Source organism: Hirundo rustica, chromosome 6 (assembly GCF_015227805.2).
Source record: "Hirundo rustica isolate bHirRus1 chromosome 6, bHirRus1.pri.v3, whole genome shotgun sequence".
Taxonomy (NCBI): Eukaryota; Metazoa; Chordata; class Aves; order Passeriformes; family Hirundinidae; genus Hirundo; species Hirundo rustica.
In genome coordinates, this window is record NC_053455.1 from 61541014 (window position 1) to 61566981 (window position 25968).

Genomic DNA, 25968 nt, shown 5'->3' on the forward strand with positions numbered 1-25968 from the left:
TCTCAGACACCAGCATACGTATCATTTTTCTAGGAGTCCTTAATTTACCACACTTCTTAGATTCAGGGCCAGACAAACAACTGAAAATCAAATGCAGACAGGAGTTAGATTCTGAGAAGACAGAGCTCTCCCAGCTCCTGTTTGCCTCTTGCTTTACCCTCGATTTGTTCGAAGATGCTGGTGGGTGCTCGCCTGCATGTAATGCTGACCATTAATAGCAGCTTGATGAATAAGAGAAGAGAAAGTGGAAAGGAAAACGATAGAAAAGGCATTAAGAGCACTAAGTCACTCTTTCTGGGACGGGCATTAGGCATATGTTCGCTACTCCAGCTCCAGTGCAATCAAAGCTGTCCTGTGCCACTGCCAAAAACTGCAACAGGTGCCAGAAGATTACAGCGTTGGTTAAATCCACTCTTAAGGCACCAGCTCAGGGACTGATCCAAATCCCAGGAGCCAATGAACATCTTCCTCCAGATGTCAACTCTTTTCAAATAGTTCCCGTCTTATTTCCAGTGTGATGCTGGGGAGGGGCAGGGGGATAAATAAATTTGGCTGCCAGGAGGCAATCCTCCGATTTCACCACTGCCAGTCTGGACAGGTGCCAACGTCACATACAGCCACTCAAACACATTGGTAAGGTAATTAATATTTTATATTCACGACAATAAGAGGGCTTCATTCACACGGAACTATTAAGACAGTTTCTGGTTCCATTCTTCCCAGCACATTACAACAACTCCACGCCAGCAGCAGCCACATGGCCTAAAGGTGCCAAGCTGGCAAGCACACTCTCTCTCAGCACTTGGCATCTAAAGCCCTTGGCAAAGCCCTCAGCAGTTGTGCTTGGCTGCCTTTGGATCCGTCATGTGGCCGGGCTGCTGATAGCTGGGGAGGGTGCAGCGTCCTCTGGGCACCATTTCATTTTAACACCTGTCTGATTCGGAGGAATGCGCGCACATGCAGAGCGAGATCCCGGCACAAATCCTCCCGGAGACCCAGAGCACATGCTCCATTTGTTACTGAAAGGGGTCGTTTCCTCAGAACCACTGAGCCTTCTCTTTTTTTTCCTTTTTTTTTTTTCTCTCTCCTCTCTCTCCCCCTCCTCCTCCCCTTCACATATCTGTATACAGCCCTTAGAGGGTCCTACATCCTGCCCTGCATTCCACATGTGTTGGAAGTTTCCTCTGTGAACAAGGAATACAAAACATAGCCTTTTTGTATATAATGAAATCTCATACTTTACTGTGCTCATATAAAACCATTTCTTTGTGACTAAGACTCTTTTTATTGGTGATGTTTTAATGATCTACAAATGCTTGGTATAGATGAAAGGAAATTATTATTTCCAGGTCACCTTGCAGTAATACTTTTTGATAGGCACCATAATTCCAATTAAATTGAGTAATAAGGGAGGGGGAAACCCTTCAAACACTTTAAGCGCCACTGATGCAGAAATATTTTTAGGGGAAAAACATAAAAACAAGCATACATCTTTTACCACAAGCTACAAAATGTCAGAGGAGCATAGATAAGAAAATTCAAAGCCCCTTTTCCTCTGGGGACCATTCAAACAAATACAGACTGTAAGAACGCAACCCTGTGCCCCACAAACACCACGGCTTTGTGTCACAGAATTGGGGCTGACTTGGGCACAAATTTATTGAAATGCTCCCAAAGCCTGGTCCCTCAGAGGTACCTGTCAAAAGCCCAAACTCGGCAGAGGCAGCTGCCCAGGAGCTACGGTGTTGAGATGTTGCAGAGCACCTCCCCAAATGCCTGCCTGTCCCAAAGCACTACCCCCATGAGCTTGCTCTGGTTCTTCTGGTACATTCCAACACCTTTGAGCACGGTTATCTTTGGGTCAGACACCCTGAAGCCTGTGAAACACACGCAAGCCTGGGGTCGCTAAGCTCACGTCGCGAAAGCCGCTATCGCTCGCTCCAGGGGGAAGGCTCCGCGTGCCCGTCCCACTACAGCCGGAACATCCAAACACAAGTCACGACTCCCGTGTTCCCCCTCAAGCCATACCCTCTCTGCCTGGCACCTTGTACTGTGATTTTTGGTTTGTATCAAGCTCAGGGCTCACAGGCACCAGCCAAGGCCTCCCTGTTCCAGCACAGAACACAAACCCTGCTTGCTGCACGTAACATGCATCTATCAAAACTCCTGCCTTTTAGCCACATGAGCTTTGCTTTTTTTTTTTTTTTAAATACATTTTTTAAATTGTTTTGAAGGAGTTGGGTTTTGTTGTTTTGTTGGGGTTTTTTACCTCCTTGAATAGTTCTTCACAATCTAATCAGGAAAAAAATCTTATCTCCCCCTTCCTCTGATCCACACATTTTCTTCAGAATGCTAAGGCAACATATAGGATGGACACTGGGCCTATGACAAATTTAAGATCCAGCATCTTGGAGGCTTTCCTGGCTACAAGCCAAACCTTTCTGAAATGGAAAAAAGCTTTTCAATAAGGCATTTTCAGTAAAAAATTCACTACTTAACCCTGGGGAGGTAAAGAAATACTCCAACTTAAAATTATTATTCAGTTGCATATACAAACAATATTTTAGACCATTTTTAGGACTTGCTGTAATCGCATAATTTTCCCCCCTTTTTTTTTTATCTCTCCGTGACCTGGGCAGTGGATTTTCATTGTGATTAAAGCACCTGGCTTTTGGAGCAAGGGAGACAAAAAGTAAATACCAAATAAACATATAAAACTCTCAAGCAACATTCCTGGAATAGTTTTTCTGTAAAGTGCATGGCATGTTCAGAACACATGATTTCCTAGTACAAAGATTTTATTGGCTTCACTGCTCAGTGCGGTCATCTCAGATTCAGGCCAAATAAACCTTCCACACACCATACTAACATTTCATTTTTCATCTCTGGCTACACCTACTCTTTCTAAAATGCAAGTTGCCAGCTCCTGCAGGAATTCCCGGGCTGAATGCATGCTTTATCATCTTCCCTTGAAAACTATAACCTAGAAGACAGTGCTGCACGTTACTCTTGGCAACTAAAGTCCAAAGGAGCAAGAACAGGATTGCAGAAGATGCAACAAAAGAACAAGAGCCAGGGAGGAGGATCTGCCTCCATCAGGTTCCTGGCACCTTGTTTTGGCAGCATCCCAGTGCCAAGTACCAGAAGCATCACTGCTCTCACACGAGTGCCAGTCGGAGGGAGCCCTACAGCACGGCTCGTATTCAAGTCACGTGGAAGACCAAGGAAAGAGAAAAGAATGGATGTCAAAGTCAGAAAAGCCTCCAGTTTCAACTACATAGCTGTAAACCTATGTGGACAGGCCTTGCCAGGTGTTTCCTTATCATAATCCACTTCCCCTTGTTAACATGACTAAATAAACACAACTTAACCAAATCAAATTCTGACCATTTCCCCATTATAAACTTAATGAACTTTCTCAGGTTTATGCACTTTTTCAGCATGCAACGTAAAGTCGAGAGCTTCTTCATGAGAACGTGCCTGACTGGGAAATTTATTTTTTTTGAAACAGTCACTGTGCCATGACACAAGGGTAGAACACTGCTTTAAAGGGCTGCTGACTCTGGACAATTTATATGCTAATTTCAGAAATGATTCCTCCTACATTAAATAAGGAGCTGAGGAATGTTCCAAAGGTCTAGACAGACCATGCCATTAACAGATTGGGTAAATCAACGTTAATACTGCCCACAGCATATTACACCGTGTGAACTTTCTTCACTGCCCGCACTTTACTAAGTTTAGTTCCACGTGGTTCCTCAGCTGACTGGCCAAAATATAAACCACATCAGCTCCCTAAAGCCTCCCTGTGCCCATCTTGACCTTGGACTTGCCTTTAATATTAAACTTGAGAAAAAAAAATCCTGAATGGTCACACTTTTTTATTCAGGGTTACGTTTATAAATGGTTTATAAAGGGTTAATAATGATTAATAGATTATTAAAACGTCAAAGAAGCACGGACAACTGCAAACACTAAGAATAACTGTTTGGCACCCAATACTAACTGATCAGCCATCTAGAGCGTACATTCTAGCTCCAACTCCATCAGTGTGAAGGCCTAGTCTGGCAAATAATTCAAATATCTTCAAGCTTGTTTGAGCATTGACAAGTTCTCCAGCATTTATTAGTAGTATTGTGAGGCTATTATTCTTAAAGTACAAGTCAAATCTGTCTCTGAATCTATACTCTGAATAAAGAAGCTGTTATAAAACCTTAGACTATCAGAAAAATTTCCAGTTTCTATTTTACTTTAAATAAAAATATCCTTGCACAATTTCTCATATGGCATACATAATGCCAATACACAGAATTGAAAAATTCAAAATGCAATGAGCATCACTAGATGGATCAAAAAGAATTAAGATCAATTGAATTTTTAAAATGCCTTCTGTTTTTGTATCTCAGCTTAAATAGCTGCGCTGCTAAAGCAAGGCACTGATGCAAAGCATGAAGCCACATCTAAGTGCTTAGCTGTCACAGAAAAAAAAAATACCACTTGGGATGAAATTTTGGGTTTAGAAATAAATCAGCACGCAAAGCATTTACAGCATTTTGTGTATTATCAGGATGTGATGAGTTCTTGCACTGTCACTCACTGGTAAACCCTAAAGCAGTAAATACTGTCAGGTACCTTCACATGACAAAAATCTGATTTCTTTGCAACTGAAGTAAGAGCTGCTGATGGGCTTTTCTTTCTTCCATCCTCATCACCCTCCTTTTTTTTTTCCCCACTTTCTGCTTAACTGAGGATTATACCAAATCTGCATGGATGACACGATCTTGTAACTTTCTTAACAGACATTGCAACATTTTGGGGGGTTCAGAACTGAATATTAAATCAGAAGAGCACTAGGCAGGCACCTCTTGTCATTGAATTCAATAGCCGAACTTCCATGGAGTGCCAAGGGATCAAATTAGCTCTGTTGATAGCGTGGGTGCCAGCAAACTCTTTGTGCTTCATCACACACACACCCTTAACCAATCACTGCACTAAGACTTAATTATTTCATAGGAGCCACCTCTTAGCAAACAACAGCCAGGTATGGAGTGAAAAAACCTCCCAAAAACCAGTACAGGCAGGACCCCAAGACCTGGCACAGGTAATAAATACATCACACACAGCAAGATCATGCTTTGCTATACCTGAGACACCTCAGCCAAATGCCTCCTGATAATGATCAATGATGGCAAATTGGCAGCCAGGCTGCTGGAAAAAATCCAAGCTTCACCTTCCAACTACAGGAATGAAGAGGATATATGTGAACGTGATCTTTGGCAGGGAAAGCTACATTGTTTCATTGCTGTGGGAAAAAATGCTTAATGCTCAAACATTTCCTTAAAATAAGATTTTGAATGAAACATTAGAGGTAGTATTATTAACAATAATCAACTCTCCTGGCTAAATGAAAAAAAAAAAAAAAATAGAAAAAGAAACCCCCCCCCAACCTTCTCCAAACCCATCTCCAAGCTGCAGGAGAGAAAAAAAGAAATATAGTGTTTCACCCCTCACTTTTTTTCTGAGCACTTCAGCAGAGATGCGGCTGCAAAGAGAATAGGCCTTTGTGTGCTTTAGGTTTTCAAAATCCAGGCAGCTCAAAACTTTCCTGTTCTTTTACCCCATCAACGAATGAGGAGGAGATGAATCGAAATTTTGGGGTTAGATGGTAACACTGAATATACTGAAAACAAGAATCCTCACACACCTCAAATTAGTTTCTGAATGGTGAACCTTGTGCAGGAAATAGCTCATTTCCAAAAAGAGACAGAAAATGCATACAGCTTTAAAAAGCATTGGGGGATTTCAGAATCTAGAGTAGTTGCCATGCTCCCTGGAACAGAGAAAACCTGAAGGGGCTTTACACCTTTGCATCAATGATAAGAATGTTGTAGAATATTCAAACAGGTATTCTACCTGAAAAACCACGAACGAAGCTCATGCAGATGTCTGCTCCTGAGTACACATAAATATACATGTAAAACACCCTGTGCTTCTCAACAGGAAGGAAATCATTCCGAGTCAGGGCTCATCCAGAAGCTCTGACCCACCACTGTCTATCCAGTTTAGAGCCACCTTTCTCCCCTCCTTTCTCAGTCTTTTACCTCAGCTTCCTTCCAACATCCTTTACCTCCCGTGAAGGTTCAGCCAGCTCCTTTCCTCCACCAATCCTCTCAGTTTCCCCTAGAACACACCTTACCTCAACAGGAAGGCAAAACACTGGAATTAATGTTATTTTATTATATCGTTACTTCTCTGTATGCCCCTGTCCTCATGCTGCCCTTTCAGGTTAAAGTTTCTTTGTGACAGGGATTATTTACCGTTCTGTGTGCTCATACAACACAAGCTGAATCTTAACCAGCCCCAAGGTACCACCATAAGAAATTGAGAATAAAAAGAGACTGCTTTTGCCCTAGGTAAATGCTGACCAGAGTGATATCAAATCATACCTATCTGCCTTTGCAAAAGAAACCCCAGAAAGCACATAACATGCCAAACATTATAAAACCTAAATCACCAGCTCTTCTGTAAAATATATATTTTAAACAGTTTCTATAGCATGAAATGGAATCACATTTATCCTAGGCACCTGTAAAATATTAATCATGGTGGAAATTTTATTTTTGAGTGTCATTCATGCATCTTTTCAGGATACTCAGGAGTAAATTTTACCTGTTTATAATTACTCCTTTCTCTTCATTGAGCTGCCTGAATACAGTCAGAAGAACATTCAAATTGCAAAAATTTTCCTATGGAAGACCATAATTGGACATATAAAAATTTCAAAATACTTAGGAAGACACCCATAAAGCCATTAAAAAATTGTTTCTGAACACATTTAGCATCTAAATATTTTTTTTACTGATAATTTTACAGCAACCATGTACGTCTTTTTCTTAGTGGCAAAGCCCTTGGAAAATCCAAGAGATTAGGCTATAGGTATGTTGCCAATCTGTGTGCGTCACAGAATCCTAGAATAGTTTGGGTTGGGAGGCACCTTAAAGATGATCTCATTCCAAGCTCCCTGCTCTGAGCAGGGACACCTTGCCCTACCCCAGGTTACTCAGAGCCCCATCCAAGCTAGCCTTAAACAGTTACAAGGGTGGGGTAGCCACAGTTTCTCTGGGTAGCCTGTGCCAGGAATTAAGAATTATTAAGAACTACAAAATAGTTCTAATAAATTCTAACAATAAAGAATTATTTTTTTAATATTTAATCTAAATCTAGTCTTAGTTTGGATCCATTCCCCCTTGTCCTGCCACTCCATGCTCTTGTGAAAACTCTCTCTCCATCTTTCTTGTAGGCTCCCTTCACGTGCTGGAAGGCGCAGTTAGGTCACCCCAAAGCCTTTTCTTCTCCAGGCTGAACAACCCCAATTCTCTCAGCCCTTCCTCACAGCAGAGGTGCTGCCTTACCTTGGTCACTCCAGCAGCTCCATGTCCTTCCTGTGCTGGGACCCAAAAATGGGATGCAGCACTGCAGGTGGGGTCTCAGCAGAGCAGAAGGGCAGAATCCCCTCTCTGGCTGCCCACCATGCTCTGGATGCAGCCCAGGACACGGGTGACTTTCCAGGCTGCAATTGCACATTCCTGGCTCATGTCCAGCCTCTCACCCACCAGCACCCCCAAATCCTTCTGACAGGGCTGTTCTGGATCTGCTCATCCCCAGCCTGGGTTGACACCAAGGTCTAACCTGACCTGAGTGCAGCACCTGCACTCGGTCTTGTTAAACCTCTTGAGATTCCTGTGGGCCCAACTTCTTGAGCTTATCCAGGTCCCTCTGGACAGCACCCCACCCCTCAGGTGTGTCACCACCCTGAGCTAGGTGTCACCTGAAAATTTGCTTCAGGGTCAAAAAAAAAAAAAGCCACAGTGACAGCTCCTGTTGTTTTCAAAACACATCCCAAGCCTGACCAAAGGCCACTGAAACCAGAAGAAATCTTTCAGACCTTTAAGTGGAGACAGAATAAAGAAATAAGTCACTCTTCCGCAGAACAGCTCAAAGGCAACTTAACCACAAATTCTGCAGAGTAGGAGCTGAATTTCTCCCACTCCTAAGGAAGTGGGAACTCAGAATCTCAGTCTACCCGTTGCTGGGAAAGCATGGGGTTATTGCAAGAACTAACCCATTCTGACATGCCAAAAGGATCTATTTTCTTTCCCATGAAGCTCAGGTTTCCACCTTTGGCTACATTCTCAGAATACAAAGTTGTGTTTTAAACCCAACTCAGCAGGGCATGCAACCAGGAGAGTTTCAAGGACCTTTCCTGAATGTGCAGTGAGCAGTCAGGCACGGCTTCTGTGGAAAGAGACATCAGTTTCAGATCAAGAGGGGCCATTGCAGCCACCTCATCTAATCATCACCCCTCACACAGAGCAGAAACCACCAGGCAGATCTAAAAAGCTTAAAACTGCACATTCCAGAAAGGCATCCACTTGGCAGCTCTGCATAAAAACCATAAAGCTTCAAAATGCCACACCTCCTTGAGAAGCGACATCTGACAACTTTGCTGTGAGCATTACTCAGCTCTGGAGAGGATGGGCCTCCAGGCTCAGCAAGGTTTGCAACCCATAACATGAATTCAGATAGCACAGACTGACAAACCCTATTTGGGGGCAGGAACAGCATAATTTGAGTACTTTAGCTGTGAATTCAAGCTAAATTAAGTAGGTGATCAATCCTTCAGCCCACTGCTGGTGAACTGAGGGAAACAGACAAAATGGTTGAAACATTGTTTTATGAATAACACATAATCTTTTCCTTTGATATAGGGCAACATGACATTCCAGAGGTCAGTGGTACACTGGAAGAGGCGTAAACCCCTGATTTGTAATAAAGTGAGCCAAAAATGCATGAATGCTTTGACAATTTCAGGTGCCCTCCTTCACAACAGCAGTATCCTCTTTCCTCTTTCTTTGCCCAAGAATTTCTGTAGGGTCTTTCCTAATTACACATTCTGAAGCTTTCTAGCTAAAATAAACTTTTTAATAAAATGGGCACATCATTGAGCCTGAAATGCAGCCTTTTAAACGCTGGATGCACTTTTGCTGAATCCACAGCAGATCCAAAGGAACCTTCAGAAATCCCTGCTAGTGTTACTAGCAGGAATGGCCTTTGGTTGCAGCCACTGAGGCTGTAAGGGCTCTACAGGCAGTGCTGACCTCACAGGTCCTCACGTTATTTTGTTAACATGATGGTTTTATGCCTCTTGGAGATTTGCCCTAAGATACAGCCTTCAAAACATGGTACACGTGGAATTATCAGCCTGCAAACTGCCCTTCTCCAGCCATTGGAAATGATCAAATGTCTTTGACACGGGGAAGCTGAACTGGGAGGAAATGGTGGCTATCCTCTTGATAACCCCTAGAGAGGATGAGGACGTCACTGCAAACTTGTGGGAAAAAGCAAGTTTTCCCATTGTCAGCATGCAAAATGGGCACAGGACAATAGGCACCATGATTTTTCTGCAGTCAGGTTGGCAAAAACGAAAGCCATAGGCAGTGTGTTCCAAAGAACTATTAATTAACTAAGGGTTATAAAGCTGAGATTTAGAGAGCTGACTCCTCAAAGAGACAGAAGCAGCACAGAGCCTTGAAAAGAACATGAAACTTCAATAATAGAACAAGTATAATGGATTTCTCTAATAAAAAGTTTATACGGTATCAGCCTCTTTCCTCAAGTAGCATCTTGGTCAAAAAAAAAAAAAAGAAAATTCTGATACATGTACTACAAATGAAAAAATGAGGACGATCCTATTAGTCACCAACATTTCCTTCCACCATAATCCCAAAGTGGATTCTTATCAATTCCCTACAGGTAAAAAAGCTCAGGTGCTGTTTCTACCATCACATTCTCACTGATGACTGCGTTCCTACGTTAGTGCCAAAGTGGGTATCCCAAGAGTTTGTACATTAGACCTTCAGTACCACAATTCCTGTCATTTCCAGCCTACCACCACAACGTTCTGCAAAAGGTACACAAAGCATGGAAGCAAATAATGAAACACTGCATAAGGGGACATTTCAATCATGTACGGACAGATAAAGACAATCCCAGAGCTGTGTGGGTGCAACCATTAACAAGGAATTACTTAAACTAATAAGAGAAAAGTTCAGGAATGAAGTAGTCCAAATACAAGGAACCTTCCTGTGATGGAAGGGGTTTCTTGTCCCACATTGACTCCTGCCTAATTTTCCCAGCTTTTCAAGACAAAGGACATCTTATGTCTTAGCTGCTAGAAGTTGGAGAACCTCTTGCAGTAATCTGTACAAACAAAACAGCAATAAAATTTTAGAGATACCTTTCTTCAGAGAGTTCTCACATGTGGTATAAAAATAGGCTTTATTAAGCTCTGCAGAAGCCAAAAGAGGCCATATGCCACCAGCAAACAAGGGTTTAGAGCTCCCAGGGAGCCGGGATCCACAACATGCTGCCTCTTCTTGGTGCAAGATCATAACTTTAGGAAATACAGAAGCAAGCATTGAATCCTGAGCTCAGAGGGAGCTTCAAAACAGCTCTTGTTCAGAGCTTGTTCTTGTTTCTGTGGCTTGTGGGCCTTGGGCTCAAACCAAACAGAAATCAGTGTAGTTCAGAAAAGCCTCAGCAACTACAAAGGCACGATCTTCAGTCCAGACTGTAAGGATTGGCACCTGACATTCAGTGCTCAGTAGGAGCAGTGAAGCACAGAGGTCCCTCCCTAGTTCAGGGAGAAACAATTCCCAAAGCCAGCCTGTCCCTGATGCCTGAAGGAAGACCATGGGGACAGTTCTAACTCTCTTATTCCCAGGCAAAGCAGCAGAAGAAAGATGTTAAATTCCTTCCAGTCCCCGAGTTTCCATATTGCAGCGGCATTGCCCATGAAGTAGGAAATTGACAGCATTTCCATGGCAGTGACAGCAGAATGGGCTGTTGGAAGGTAAGAGATTTACTTACAACAGCAGCAACTCACAATTTTTAAAAAGCTAGTAAACAAAGATGTAACTCTGTAAAGGAAGCAGGCACGTTTGTATGTATGCCTGCTGCAGTTTGTGTTCTCCTTAAGGCCATGACACAGCCCTTTGTGTTTGCTAGGTGATGAGGTGTTAAACACAAAACAAAGAAAAGCAAATGCTCTATCTCTTCACCGAAATGAACACATCCAAACTTGGCTCCTAGTTCCAAATATAGGACAGATTTTCAAAGTCTTTCAAGCACTATCTACATTATCCAAAAAGGCCAAATACTCACACTGTAGAATAAATACGGAGAGGTTCACTCCTTCCTAAAACAGTAACAAATACTGTGCTGCTTGTCATATTTTTACTACAGAAAACCAGGAATTACTAATAAAACCTACCACTTTTTCTGGCCATGTTCACAGACCCACTTGATTCTTTCCAGTAGAAAAATTAATTTAGAACTTTTACATGCTTTTATTCGCACCAGCACAAAGATGTATCTCCTTGGGAAGAAGCTTGGTCTGGATATGGGATCTAATTTGGGACCTGGTAGTTGCAGTTATCACATTAAAGCTCCTCAGTATCACAGAGCAAACCTCACCTGCAGAGATGCAGCTTTTACCTTTACATGCACATGCATGTTTACGTATAAATAGATATTTTTACACATATACACATGCAAACACACTTTTGGAGAGAAATCTCATGTCTCAAACACGAAAGGCTGTCTTCACCATAAATACCGTTCTGAGATCTCATCTGCAGTTACCTGTATCACAAACAAGCACGACTGCAGCTCTTCCCAGCTTTATTTTGCTGGGATGCCACGGGCAAGTGGCAAATGCTCTGCTGCCACCCAATGACGTTTCCCGGGATTGTTCATTTTCCAAGACCCTTTTCTCCTACTCTACAAGCAGGTTAGCGAAGGGGAAAAAGAAAAATATTAAAAAAAATCAGATTAAGGGCAGCGTTTAGAGCTGCACCACTTTGCATACCTGCTGTGCCTTGGCCTCTGGGGAACACAGGACATCCCCACCTCTCCTCACCTGTATGCAAATGGCCCCAAGTCCTTTTCATCATTCCGCCAACAGCGGCATAACTTTATCTGAATCGCCAATCCCAGAACCATCATTGTGCCGCGGCAGTTAATTTTTACTGGTTTACAATGGGCACAAGAGATAATGCCAGCTAAGCACGGCAAACCTTTCACACAGCTGTTATTATGCTTTACGGGCCATCAAAGTGTTGATTTCGCAGCACCGTGTCAATGCCAGACACGCCAACTCCCCGCGCTGTTTTCACTGCTCAGTTCTTTTCTTTGCTCTCCTGACAAAGCACAATTTGTCTTAGCCCTTGCTGCTACATCTAAATTTAGTTTGCAACGCTGTATAAACACAAGTGGTAGCCCGTCAAGTTTAAGTGAAAAAGGGGAAATGCTGTAAATGTGGGTCTTGAGGTTTACCCCACCTCTATAATTAAGTTCTCAAAAGTTTGAACGCTTTAGAGCTTTCCTTGCAGTAAAAATAGGCATTTGTGTAGTTTACATTACAGTTTACAAAAAACTGGCATTTGCCAGTTTAAGGAAATCCAAGTTTAAGAAACTAGCCAAGCAATTTTTGTCAATATGTATTTGCACACAAGAACGAGCTGCTCAGTTCTGAAAAATCTGTCCAGAATTCTAGGGCAACAACATGTGCATCTGCTCAAATTAGTGCAATTTAACATTTGTCAGCCCAGAGTATACAATGAATTACTTTAAAACGTGGTTTACATTTTCAGTTATCAGCTTGAACTGATATAAAAGACCTTGACTGCTCAGGGGTGAAAGCTCAGTTGAGAGTTTATTGTCACAGAGGAATCACAATTACAGGTTTAAAAGAAGAACAGCAGTGCTCAATTTATTTTCACCTATTTCATTATTATTCTTGCAGGATTTCATTACTATTCATCTAGCAGAATGTTCCTCTCACCAGAACATACAGGTTGTAGAAGAATACACTAAAAACCTTAAGGAAGGAAGAACTGACTTCTTTTCCCAACAACCATCTACAAGAAAATTTGATCACTGCATTTAAAGATAGAAGCAACTTCCAAAACATTCTGTCTACTGCTGCTCCCTGGAGTTCTCAAAGATCAGAGATTGCTCTCAGACTCGTTAACAGTTAATGGTATTTAACTATGAGACAAAAAAAAAAATGGATTTGGCACTTTATAAGAAGTGCCATTGTCATACTCCAAGCACAGTGCAGAAGTGTGGCAGATACAAACATCTTGGTACAAGCAGATGTGTATTATTGATGATCCACAGCCTCAAAACATACCTTTTCATGTTTTGCCATTAAAAAACAAAACCTGATTGTATTCCAACCCCCTTGATTCAGGCCCCAGCACTTAACTATGCTGAGAATGTTCCATTAAGTGCATCCAGAAGTGCTGATCACACAGCCCAGCCTGCAAGGTCAGTGAAAAATGGGGGCTTGAACTCCCTCTGCTGGCTAAAAAACACAGCTAAAGAGCTAGGAAGAACAAACCTCTCATGTTCAAAAAAAGAAAAAAAAGCACATTAAAAAGCTTAAAAACTAAAATAAGGATAATATTTATCTCTTCTTTAGAGATTTCCACTTTTTTAGTTGTTTTAGCGATTTTGCAGTACCTGAAAGGAAAACTCTTGACATCCCCTGTGTGTTGCTCCCATGAAACACTGGTCTGCAACTGGGAAGCTCTGCAGATGAGTCCTGCACAATTTCCTTCTTAAGCACTGCCAACAGACCACAAAGAGAGCAGTAACTGTGATGAAACACCAACCAGTCTGTACAAAAAGGATGGGAGAACTGCTGGGAAAAAAAATACACCATCAGAATAGCAAATTAAGATGGATTTGACAAGGACCAAAATTACAACTTTAGGTCAAACTTACTGAGGAGAAAGTTCTGCTAAGAGGTAATGGAGTGGCAAATGGGGTTCAGTCCCCAATCCTAAGAGAATTTTTTGTGCTCCAAGTCATTTTGGCTCGGCTTCTTCCCTGGAAAGTATTCCTTCCCTTCATCTATCTCAATTTCCAGAGAAAGGATTTTCGCCCCAAGGAGCCAAGAGAGCAGATTCTGTGCCTTCTGTAATAGGTCAGATGCTCCAGGGTTTTTTTTTAAAACTTATTCCAAAATTATTTTGAGAGCATTATGTCTGACCTACCACTACCTTGCACAGGAGTATTGACTCCTACACCACAATTAAGCAGCCAAGAAGATACTGTACAGTTAGAAGGACAGTGACAGCAACCGTATAAAAGGATCTGAAGCATAAATGGCAAAGCAGCCTCTTGCTGGTCTGAGGGTTCTGTCCCACTGACAGCCCTGGTAAAACCCAGCTCTGCAGTGACCCAGCTCAAATAGCAATCTTTTACACACACTCTACTTAATTATTATTATACATTGACAGGTCACAAATCTTTTAATCCAAGCCATGTTCTTATCTGTGTGGGATTGGGGTTTAATTCAGCTCTTCCTCATTTAATGAGCTAGACGTGGTCCTCCCCAAACAGCTGTTCAGGAGTGTCTGCTGAAAAGCCAGGTAACACCCCTCTGTGCAGACCAGAAACTACACCACACGTGGAAGTTTGGTGCAGAATTGCATGTGAGGTGCCTCAGACCTATATTTCACAAGGCCCACCTCTACAATGCATGTGAGCCCTAGAATATTTACCCAAACTTCCCTCATACCTCACTTTCCAATGTCTACACAATCAGGAAGCAGAGGATCCTGCTTTACAGATCTCCAGAGATCCTGCATCAGGATCACTCAGGAGATGAGAAGAGAACCAAGGGCTTTGGAAAAACGTCAGAGGCAAAAGTTAATAGTCACTGTGGAGGGTCTCAAATAAGCAGATGTTTCAAACATGTGCCTAATTTTTAAGCGCTGAGTTTGATGGCAGTAGATATTGCAGTGGGCACCAACCCAAGACAGAGCTAAGGAGGAAAGGCTAGCGGACAAAACAGGAAGGAAAGCAGAGCACGAAAAACATTTTTTCACACGCTCTCTTAGTCTGTGTAATCTACCCTAGAGAGGCCTCAGCAAGCAAGTTAACTTCAGACCTCAATTACAACACGTGGCCAATTTTATTGCCCAGCAAAAAGTACATTAGACATTTATAATCTCATTTTATTCAGTTTTCCTACTCATGACATTTACTGTTGGGTGTGTACACGCGTGAAGTTAACACAAAAAAATCTATATTATATTTGTATATTAACAAGATTAAAAGCTCACCTGTGGGGCAGGTGTTGCTGTAGGCACATAGATTATAGATTAACCAACTCCTATCAAACACTGGGGGTCCATCACCAAAATCTAAAGCAAGGAAGGCAGGTGTTTTTCCTGCTCATCATCCAGCTGAGGGCTCTGATTGAATTACACCAGGGAAGAACAGCTTTGCTTCCTTCATGAGATCTGATTACAGTAAGAGAGGGTGACACCTCACACAACATAGCAAAGCTTAAAGGACAACCTGTTCCTCTATGGCCCCTTCTGCTGGCTACTTTGATCTAAGTTTTATTGTCTGTTTTATTTCACAGGGAGCTTCTTTGGAGGCATTTTTCCTCTAGCAATTGTCCAAGTCCTTTCAGGGAAACCACCAATTATCCAGGATGCTGGGAACTAAACACTCATAGTTTTGGTGAAATACAAGAGTACTCTCACTGGTATTAAACAGGTATGGGAAGAACACATTAAAGACTCAAGGTTTACTGAGTTTCAAGTTTAAGATCAGTACTTATGAAAAAATAAAAAAAATTTAAAAGGCACTGTCAGCAGCTCAGCAAATCATGTGAGGAATTAATTCATCCCTGAAGGCAAGGAGACCTAACATAATAACATAGCTTCCCAGCTCACCTCAGAAGGATGCTCCTTGTACAAGGCCATTGTCACACCACCACTCAGTTCAATGCTACAGTATTATGCTTTTGCAGCAGACACAAAACAGCAATTCTTTCCTGGGAGCTAACAAATCCAGCCTGCTTTTAGCCAGAGTCCGACAGAACAACCCTAATTTTAAGCATAAAAAAATCAAAATCCCTTCTGGTCTTACCTAATGTGACAGGCAGTGTAACACAACCCTTACAATTCAATTCTAATTTCTGCATCCAGCCCAGCAACCCGTGGCTGCGTTAGTCGTATTTCACGTTACACAGACACGCACACCTGCTACACAGCAGAACTAGGTCTTAAAAACACACTCAGTTTTCTGTTTTGATGTGAATCTCCACCCTCTCAAACGCTGATGATCCTTTGCCAGTGAGACTGTGCAGGGCAATTGACCTCCTGGGCAGTTTTCCAAATTCTGTACGATGTTGCAAGCACTCACCAGCTCTGAGAAGTCAGACTGTTCACTCACCTCCAAGAACAAAGCACAAGAAGTACAAAGGAAGGCGTGGCTAAAAGCATTTTGGAAGTGTGTTTCAGGTCCGACAGAAGGCTGGAGCTGCTGCTTAGGATGATCATCCTGTATTTTTCCTCTAGTCTGTACAGTTGAAGTAGTGACTTAATGACCAGAATCTATCAGTTTACTTACACTTACCAAACCTCCAGCCTCAGCTCATTCCTACTAAATATTTACAAGCAAGATGGCAACCCAGCAATAGCCCTCCCTCTGCTTTTGATAAGATAGGAAATAAGCAGATTTAGAAGCTTCGAGGTTCAAAGATTTTTTTTTTTTTAAAACAAAGGTAAAAAGTTACATACAGGAATAGGCAGCAACAAAATTACGAACCAATTGATGTGGAAAAGTCAACATCAACTTCTAAACATGAAACTGAAGCTCACAGCTGGTGAAAAACAAAGTAAAAAAAAAAGGCAGCATTGTGTGTTAGCAAAGGCTGTGAGCAGGGACTGCAGGTTTTATTCTTAACTCTCCCACGGATTTCAAGCTCGGCTGTGGGCAGATCACCAAATCTCTCAGCTGATCATCTACAAAATAAGGATAGCAGTATTTTCCTCTCCCAGCAGGATGTTTTCAGAAGAGTGCTTGGGAGGCACTCGCTGCAGGGATGGGGTCCATGAAAGTCTCTGCACAGAACAAAGACAACACCTGCTCCACTGGTTAATGGGAAAAAGATGACTGAGACAGTTACAGGGAATTTCTAGCATTAAAGGACAAGCTGCAACTGGCTCTGGACCACAGTTAAGAAATTCAGCATCAGCAAACCAGCCTTTCATACAATTACTGTGGAAAACATTTAAGTATAGGACTAGATAAGAAAGTAATGCAAATAAACTACATCAACGGCTGGAATTCCACATCAAAGGCAACATTTAGGTTTTCCCTTATAGTGGGTAACAAACAGCTCACGACAAAATATCCTTTTGCTTCCTCTGGCAAACAAGTGCACAAATGACAGAGATAAATACACACCAGTTTTTCCTCCAGGATTGTTTCCTCCAGGATTGCAACAGTTTTAGTTAACTAAGACGCTTTTGAAAAGCATTTATTATGCCTTGTGACTCCATTTTATGCAGTGTTGAAGTTATCCTCATATTCTCTGTGGGAGATAATTATAGGTGGCTCTTCCAGGGGCTTGCTGGACATATCCCCATGCACTTAGTATTTGAAAAATGCCAGCTCAGCCTTGAGGGTTTTTCTTTCCTGACCATCTTCTTTCACATTATGCTGGGAAAATTGTAGCTCTACAAATGTAGAAGAGGTTTTGAGTTCATCATGAAATATGAACTTTAAGATTAAGGAAGTCTGATGATCTGGTGTTTATTCCTGATTTAGCAACAAATTTCTCGTGTCCTTAACTTCATCACCTAGATGCTTCATGATCTATTTTATCTTTTAAAAAAAGAGATTGTATGTCTGGAAGGTGCAGCGAAGAAATCAAGAAAGGCTTCAGATTCTACTCTGCCTTAGATCCAGGGAAACATCAGACCTATTGCAATTAACAAATTTTGTTAACTACTCCATCATTACCTTTGGTAAGGTTTCATAATATCAAGGGTAATTACTACATCTTTGCTTTTCATAAGGTTTTCTGGTTGTTCCTAGGATTTATGCAGAGTCAGTCCCCTGGTGATAACTTTTGAATTTGTTCACCAAACCAAGTGTGAAAAAGGAGATGAAGCGTGAGAAGCACGAGTGCCACGTATTTGGTGACACCTGGCAGCGGGCAGAGCAGAGTGCCCGAACTAAGTGTCCTCATCAAAGGAAAATTCAAGTTATCCAACCTACTCGGCTTGTCAGCGAGCCAACACAGGCTGGGAGAAGGGCAACAGGCAACCTCCTCTTGCCCAAAAAGCTAAGGGATTTAGAAATGAGATTAAAGGGAACCCAGCAGAGTGAACTGCATGGAGAACTACGGGGAGCCAGCACAAGGTCAAGGATCAGCACCACAGCACACACAACTCGAGCTCATCTTCCTGGTTACAATGGGAAGCTGAAGGAGCTTAATCTTGTTTTTGCTATCCCTACTTGTACAACACTTGCACGCTGTAAACATTTGTAAGCCATTAGCTAGATCCAGCAGGACATGCTCTAACAACAAAAGCTAGGTTTGTTACAGCCATGGGAATTCTTTCCAGGGAAACCACACAGAGGTAGGCGGGACAGGATCTCAGGGAGCAGCTGAGCCACCAGCACGCAGGGGCAGGTTCACAAACATCCAGCCAAAGCTCCAGCAGGTGACTGTCAAATCCCCCCTAAAACAGCTCTCAAGTGAAGGGGAGAGTCTGCTACCTCCCAGACAGTGCTCAGTTAGGGAACAGCCTCAAATCCAGACTGCAGCTTCTCCTAAAGCCAGCACACAGCTATTGCACAGCATCACCAGCTCACTCCTCTAAACCACTCACAGATTTGAATATTGTCTTAAAGTATTTGCCTGTCTCTTGTTCTGAACAAATTATTTCCTCTAAAATCACACCTTTCACATGTATTAAGACCTCTGTTATTGTGCTGTAATGAACACCTTCCCCCAACTACTTATTTTAAAATGCAGGGCCCAAAACAGAGAGACAGACAAAGGAAGTACTATTAGAAATTACAGCAAAGCAGTTCTCTTTTGACCTCTTTTTCAGATGCTGTTAGCTCATTCAACTTGCAGTACATTATCAGCCACAGATTTGTCTTCTAATGCTACTTTTCCCCTGCCATGTACTGATAAATTGTAGCAGTGCATATTTATCTCTTAAATTTTACTTCACTCATTTTGGCAATTCCCCCCAGTTTATCAAGGTCATTTTGAAACAGTGTCATACAGAGAGTATTGCTTAGAGATGGACTACAAAGCAAATTTTACCCCCCCACCCTTGAACCCCAAATTATTGCCACCTGGAATTTAGAGAACAAATGGTATATTTATAAAGACTTCAGATTAAGTCAAAACCAGGTGATTTCTGGAAAACTCCCAAGAGTCATATACGCTTTTAATTAGACAAAAATCTAGTGAAAGAAAAAAAATAGGCAAACACCTATTTTTATTTTGTTTCCAAATAAAACCCCAGGACAGAGCACCAGAATTACTGAATCTGTTCAAAAGCACAATGTTAAACTACAAAAGTTGCGGTAACACCCTGTACTACTCCTATTATAGAGGCAGGTGAAAAAAATCAACCATCTAGCAAGGTAAGAGAGCTCTGAAATGTGAGGTGAAGGTAACTAACCTATACCCTGCATCATTTTCCTATAGGCCCTCTTTGTTCTTCTAGCTTTCTATGTCCATTTTTATTTCTTTGCCTGCACTTTAAGAAGCACTGGGGGGATGCAAAGCAATATTCCCCAAAATGTGTCAAGTTCATAGCTGAGCGTGCCTGTGACGTTCATCACTGTATTTCTGTATTTTTACTAAAAGAATCAAGAACACTTCAGTTGAACCCTTCCTCTCCCTCCACTCCTAAAACTTTAAGCAATAAAAATTCATAACAAATCAGGAAGGAAAGAAAAACCACACATGTGAGGAATTAATCTTAATCAGATGATTAAGGTATTCCTTCAGAAGCTGGAAAAATCTGATCCTGATTTAATAACACAAGGTGATCTCCTCCTTGCTTTGGCTTCCACATGCTCCACCTAAGCACCTGCAACAACCATTGTCAGAGACATCACCTTGCTCCAGAACTGATTCTGTTCCATCCTTAATAAAACCCCACCATCTTCCAAACCAGAACATGCTACCAAAGAATACCATGGATTCTGCTAAATTGCGTGCAAAACCTGCCCCAGCTGAAGTGGTATGAGAATGCTTTTCCACTGGTCTCTTGGGGAAAAGAGAGATGAAAGAATATCAGGTCCGTAGAGACAGAAACCCAAATGAAAAAAAAAAAAAAAAAAAAAAAAAATCAACCTGCTCAAAACCATCATGCTCAGTTCCAGTGAGGTTTCACCTTAAAAACTGAGTGTGCCAAGTACCTACAAAAGGATTCTTTCAAGTAGATTACCAGCTGTGTGCCTCTAGAGTTGGCAAATAACAGAGCAGCACCCCTTAGGTCTGCATTTTGTAACCAAGCACTTATATCTCACTTGCATGTAACCCCCTCCCCTAAAGGGCCCAGCCTTTACCTGGCAAAAACAATGGGAACAGAGATGTCCAGCACTGCAGGAATCAGTAGCAAGGGAAAAGCAAAAACAAACCACAAGAGTCATTTCAACAACCCAATTATTTTCATGGTTCAAGAAGAAAAAACGTTTTTTAATAACTCAAACCTCAAATTTTACCTAATAACATACATTCATTTTCATGATTTATACAGTTATTGCATAAGAATTGTGGTCATTTACATCTCCCAGTTCAAGTGACATTAGGTAGCACAATTTTGTGTTAAATTCTAGTTAGACTTTCAGTCAATTACACAAGTGTGAAACAAGAACAAGGCAGACTATTCCCTTCAGAATGCCTTCCCCACATTTGTCCAGATGTGTAAAGATGGCATAATGGAGACAGTTGTGATGTTGATAGTAATCCCACGCCAATTTGCATTGCTTCGGTGGATTATAGTGTAATGTAATGGCAAAAAAAAAAAAAGAAAATATCAACCACAAAACCCCAAAGAACCTTAAGAGGCAAAAAAAATAATCAAACTGTAGGCTGGTAAGAACGGGACACTTCCTTCTTGGCAAGGCAAAGCACTTCAAGTACTCAGAAAAGTGGAAAACAATTTTTTTTTTTTTTTTCCAGTAAAAAGGTAAAACAAGAGCATTTTAACCCTGTGTAATAAGTACCAATACACTGGTGGCAGTGATTACACATCACACACCAGAAGGAACAGAAACCATCCTGACATGAAGCTGTACTGAACAGAACAAAGTCAAAACCAGAAAAACCGTGCGCTGATGCCTTCATCGGCTTGCCATGGTGAGTGTTTTAAGTGCATGACTGAAAATAAGCATGATGATGCTACTGAAACCAGTGCAAGTGAGTGTCTGTGTGGCTTAATCTGGAACAGAGACAACAGACTGCACACAGACAAGGGCATGGCTTGAGAGGCAGGATTACAGAAGCAAAGAAAGACTGCAGGAGTAGCTCAGAACTTAGCTCACACTTGCACTACACATATGAAAGCTGCACCACATTTTGCTCCACAGCAGGAAGAAAATACAAGCAAAAAGGAAAAGAAACAGACAAGAATAATTAAGTAATTTCTGAACAGTGAGACGACAAGGCAAAAATCTGTTTTTGACCTCAAACGCACCATCAGCAGGACAGAGAGAAATGGCAAATGATGAAAAAAGATGAGGAAAGGTACAGAGGATTGCTTGGCACTTCTGAAAAACATTTTTTAAATAAGAAAAGAATCAAGGGACTTATAAATTAGTACCCAGTTACCTCCCCCAAGCCTTTGTCAATACAGAGGTGACCACAATAATGTCTATTTTGGTGACAAGTGTCTCAAATTAGAAGGCAGTGCCCCAAAGGGCAGTTTCATTCTTACATATAAGAACAGCAGCTGTAGTAGATTCTATTCTTCATAGCAGTTTACCAGTTATGTGACAGAGATTCAAGCAAAAGCACCTTTTTAGAGGAACACTAAGGGATAACAAAAAGCACATGGACACAGCTTTACCGTGAATCCTCCACTTTGGATTTGTTGAGAAACTTATTTCCCCAAAAAGTTGTACCCAGGTGAAAGTTAGTGGTACACAGTATGTGGTCATTAAGCCATAAAAGAATGTGATCCTGCAATACTGGTTGAGCACCTTCAATTCCCAGTGTCTCAAATTAAAATTTCAACTGTTAGCATTTTGCTTATCCCTTTCAACCTTTTCTACCCCCCTTCCCCATTTAAGTGGGCAACTCCAGTGATCATGGTACAACAATCCAGCCAAAGTTCATTCCCCTTAGCTTTTTCACGGAATACAACACAGCGTAGAACAGGACTTGGAAGAACGTAAAAGGAAGAGGATCAGTAAAAAGCAGCATGAGAACATTGACTCTGAAAGAGCTCAGTTTTACCACATTGAAAACCACGAGTGCAATCGCTCCAGCCCAGGTTCTAACTGCTCTCAGTGACCAGAATGGCACAGCAAGCGTGAACCCCCCATGGAAAGCAAAGAATAACAGAGGATGTGCAAAGCAGGCAGTCCCTGTTACTAAGCTGGAATTGTTTGTGTTCCAACATGATTAACTCCCAAAAATTTGGTAAGGTACACTGGTGTCATGTTACAATAAAAATAGTGTTTCAGCTCTCACTACAAGAAGATTAAGGATTTTGTTCTGGTCCTGCCTAATCCATTCATGAATTGCAGGGCACAGCCCTTGCCACGCTCGCCTGCCAGAAAAGGCAGCTCCATTTTCTTGTGCTGAAAAAAGTAGCAGGCTTAGTGGTTATAAAGTTCATGTTTTAAAGTGCACTGTCATTTTAAACAGACTTTTCCCTATTTAAAAAAGTAAATAAAACCTTCTGATATCAACACCCTATAAAAATAACAGCTGCAATACTCCTTTCTAAAACTGCAACTTAAAATCAAGTCGGCAAGATTCAAATCTTTTTCAAAAGATATGAACCCAGAAATAAAAAAAAAAAAAACTTTCTGCAGAGAATTCCCAAGCAAAACCTCACATAGTGTCCTACAAGCCCCTCTCCTAACAGCATCTCACAGAAAATCCATTCAGTTTCTTCCAGCTGACAACCTCAAGAAAACAGAGGTCTAAATAAATCAGTCCTTCCCACCAGTCACCTACATAACTGCAGGTGTGGGTGCTGGTGCAGTTTTTCCATCAACTCCTCCTCTGTAGGTTCTTCCAAAACATCTCTACAAAGAAAAAGCATGAGTTGTTAGGGGCAGCAAAGGGAGCGTCCCAGCATTTGTTTTTGCAATGTGCAATACTGAGATGTAACTGTGCTTATTTTGGGAATGAAACGAGGAATTAAAGTTACAATAAGCTGATGCTCCCTAAAGATGCATCTAGTTGCAAGTGATCCATCCTCTACAGATGTGTCATGGAAACCAGCAGCTGTTTTCCCACAAGAAGCAGAGAAGCAATTTCCTGCATGCAGTACAATACAACTGAAGGTCAGTGGATTTGTTTTCCTGAAGAAACTCCCCAATGAGAACATGCTCCCACTGCTGCTATTGAGTATCCAACATGCACCACAAGTTCAACTAATGCACGATCATCAAGTATTAACTCACCACCCACAATTTCATAATAAGCCAAGAACATGCATCACTTCCCTCATCTTCCCTTCTCTTCTTTCCCTTGTTTTTTCCTCCCTCAGCAGTTGTCCCCCTCACCCCCCAGCACCTCTTCTCCCATCCCATCACGAGCAGAAAGCATATAAAGGTTGGGCTACCAAGTCAGCTTAAAGCAGGCCTAACTAAAGCACTTTTGGATTTCTCCAAACTAACAGATGAAACAGTTTGCTTCAGAAGGAGGAAACAAAAGACATCTTGCAGCCAGCACACTTTCTTTAAAATAGACAAAGAAAAAAAAAAAAAAAAAAAAAAAAAAAAAAAAAAAAAAAAAAAAAAACACCACAACATGAAGTCCATGAAGTCCAGCCCAACTCACCTGAACATGAGTTCAACTGTCCTCTGGTATTCAATGCCTGAAAGAGACTCTCGTTGGCAGCGACGGTCCCACTTGTGAATAAAGTTCTGAAATGCAAAAGGAACAGCAAAAGATAGAAAGGCTTCCTCTGATGGCACCACAAAAGAGGTTATGTCTGGTCACTGTGTTTGCAGATAACATTTGGGAGGCAGGTGAAGTTTGTTTTTCCATGGTGAACACTGATTGATTTAGGCATCAGCTTATTTACTCGCCGCAGGACACTACTTTATTCAGGCCTTTGTTCAGCAGTGAAATAACTTTCTCATCACAAACTGAAAGAGCAGCAGAGCAGAAGACAGCCCTGCTGCTTTCAGCTCCTAGCAAGGACTGCCTCCCCAAGACAACCCTGTGAACTACCCACAGGACTTCACCTAATTTGAATTTCTTCCTCTTTAAAAACCCAGCAATACATAAACATACTGCTAGTCGAGGTTCTGTCACATGCCCTCACCCGTTGTGAATAACTCTGACAAAAGAATACCTAGGGAGTAGACACACAGCTCAGACAAAAAAATAAAAAATATAAAAAAAGAGTAGGGGAAAATAGTGACATCCTGCTCTCCTGCATCTTGGCTCTGACAGCAACCTTTGGCCACAGCCCTGCAGAAACAAGCAGGAAGAAGAAGTCCCAGACTAAAAGTCTGCCATTCTTCCTACTGTATTTAATTCTCAGTACAGTCAGCAACGTCAAGAACACCTCCAAAGGAAACTTTCAGAGGGTTTGAGATGGGGTGAAGTGCCCTCTACAGGCTCTCAGCTCCCTCCATTACCTATAAGAGAAGTCTACAACGGTGAACTTGGAGATGATTATGATCAGAGCTCCCTTCTCCATCAGAAATTTGGATTTGCAGCGAAATAGGCAGTGAGTAACTAGCAGAACCACTTGTTCTTCATGGCATTGCTCAGGCAACTGCACTCCCACAGTTTCTCTGAAAAACTCTAGAATATGATCCCTTGAAAATAAGTAATCAGTTCCACTCCTCCAGTGCGGCACTGAACAATTGTGGTAATTCAAACTGGGGTGGGAAGAAACACAGGAGAACCAGATAAAATAAAAATTTTAAATTTAAATTGCTCACTTCATTTGCTGACAAATTAAAATGCAAACTGCCTGCAGCTTGAATAACTAATGCTGAATTTAAATGGTAATGTACAAGAGACAAGCAGTTTTATAATACTTTAAATATTTCTCATCTTTGTTATAAAGAGAGTGATACAGTAAAATTGTAGATACCCAATGAGACACAACCAGTTTTGTGACAAAATTGCAAATAAAACAGAATTCTCTAGGAAAAAGAAAACAATTCCTCAGCTCCCTGGGCATAGGGCAGCAAGGAGAAAGGTAAAGTGAGCATACACATAAACCTCACAAAGCTGTCTGGGTTCTTCTCATTTCCTGCACCAATTAGAACCCATTTTCAGCACCTCACACCAAATAAACACACTTCCTTACCTCCAGAAGTAAAGCTACGAAGAGATTGACCCAGATGACAGAGGAGATCAACCACCAGGCTACAAAATAGATCTTTGCCCACCTGCAGATCAGATGAACAGACAATACATAAAGGAGGCAGTAAACAACCCCAGCCTGAAAGCAAGCACAGCACCATGAAAGCCTATTTTTTCCCTTGAAATGTAATACTACAACTTTCTTAATGGAAAATAGGGCCTGGATAAAAAAATTAAAAATATTTGCTTTTCATTAAGTTACCCAAACAGGCTCACTCTCTGGGGTTAACCAGCCAAGGGTCACAGGAACAGCTCAGCCCAGGCACAATCCAGTTCATTCAAACACTCCCCACCAAGTCAGCAAATACAAATGAAAGGTATGGCCAAGGTTTTAAGTCTACAAAAAACTGTTCCCCCACAGAGAAAACACAGAAGCATTAGGTTTATTTCCTGTATGTCTGAACTGGTGCAAAATAAAGGTAAGCAGCACCCCTCTGAGCAGATGGTAGGAACTGTGCTATGTGTACACTTCTTGTTCAGGCGCATTGTAAACC

General features: G+C 41.7%; 1 protein-coding gene across 9 annotated transcripts in view; it reads right to left on the reverse strand.

The window, feature by feature from the left end:
* Window positions 1–25968, reverse strand: part of TPCN2 (two pore segment channel 2) — a 47469-nt gene that overhangs the window by 2761 nt on the left and 18740 nt on the right. For 5 of the 9 annotated variants that reach the window (XM_040068409.2, XM_040068412.2, XM_040068411.2 and 2 more), the window contains 3 exons: window positions 25419–25500; window positions 23927–24012; window positions 20573–23166 (listed from right to left, as the gene is read on the reverse strand). In XM_040068409.2, coding sequence (XP_039924343.1) covers window positions 23088–23166; window positions 23927–24012; window positions 25419–25500 — 247 coding nt within the window. In that variant the 3' untranslated portion in view covers window positions 20573–23087. Of the gene's footprint in view, window positions 1–13587; window positions 13693–20572; window positions 23167–23291; window positions 23402–23926; window positions 24013–25418; window positions 25501–25968 lie in introns of those variants that run through there. The other 4 variants (XR_005701487.2, XM_040068410.2, XR_005701488.2 and 1 more) reach the window with 3 other exon arrangements.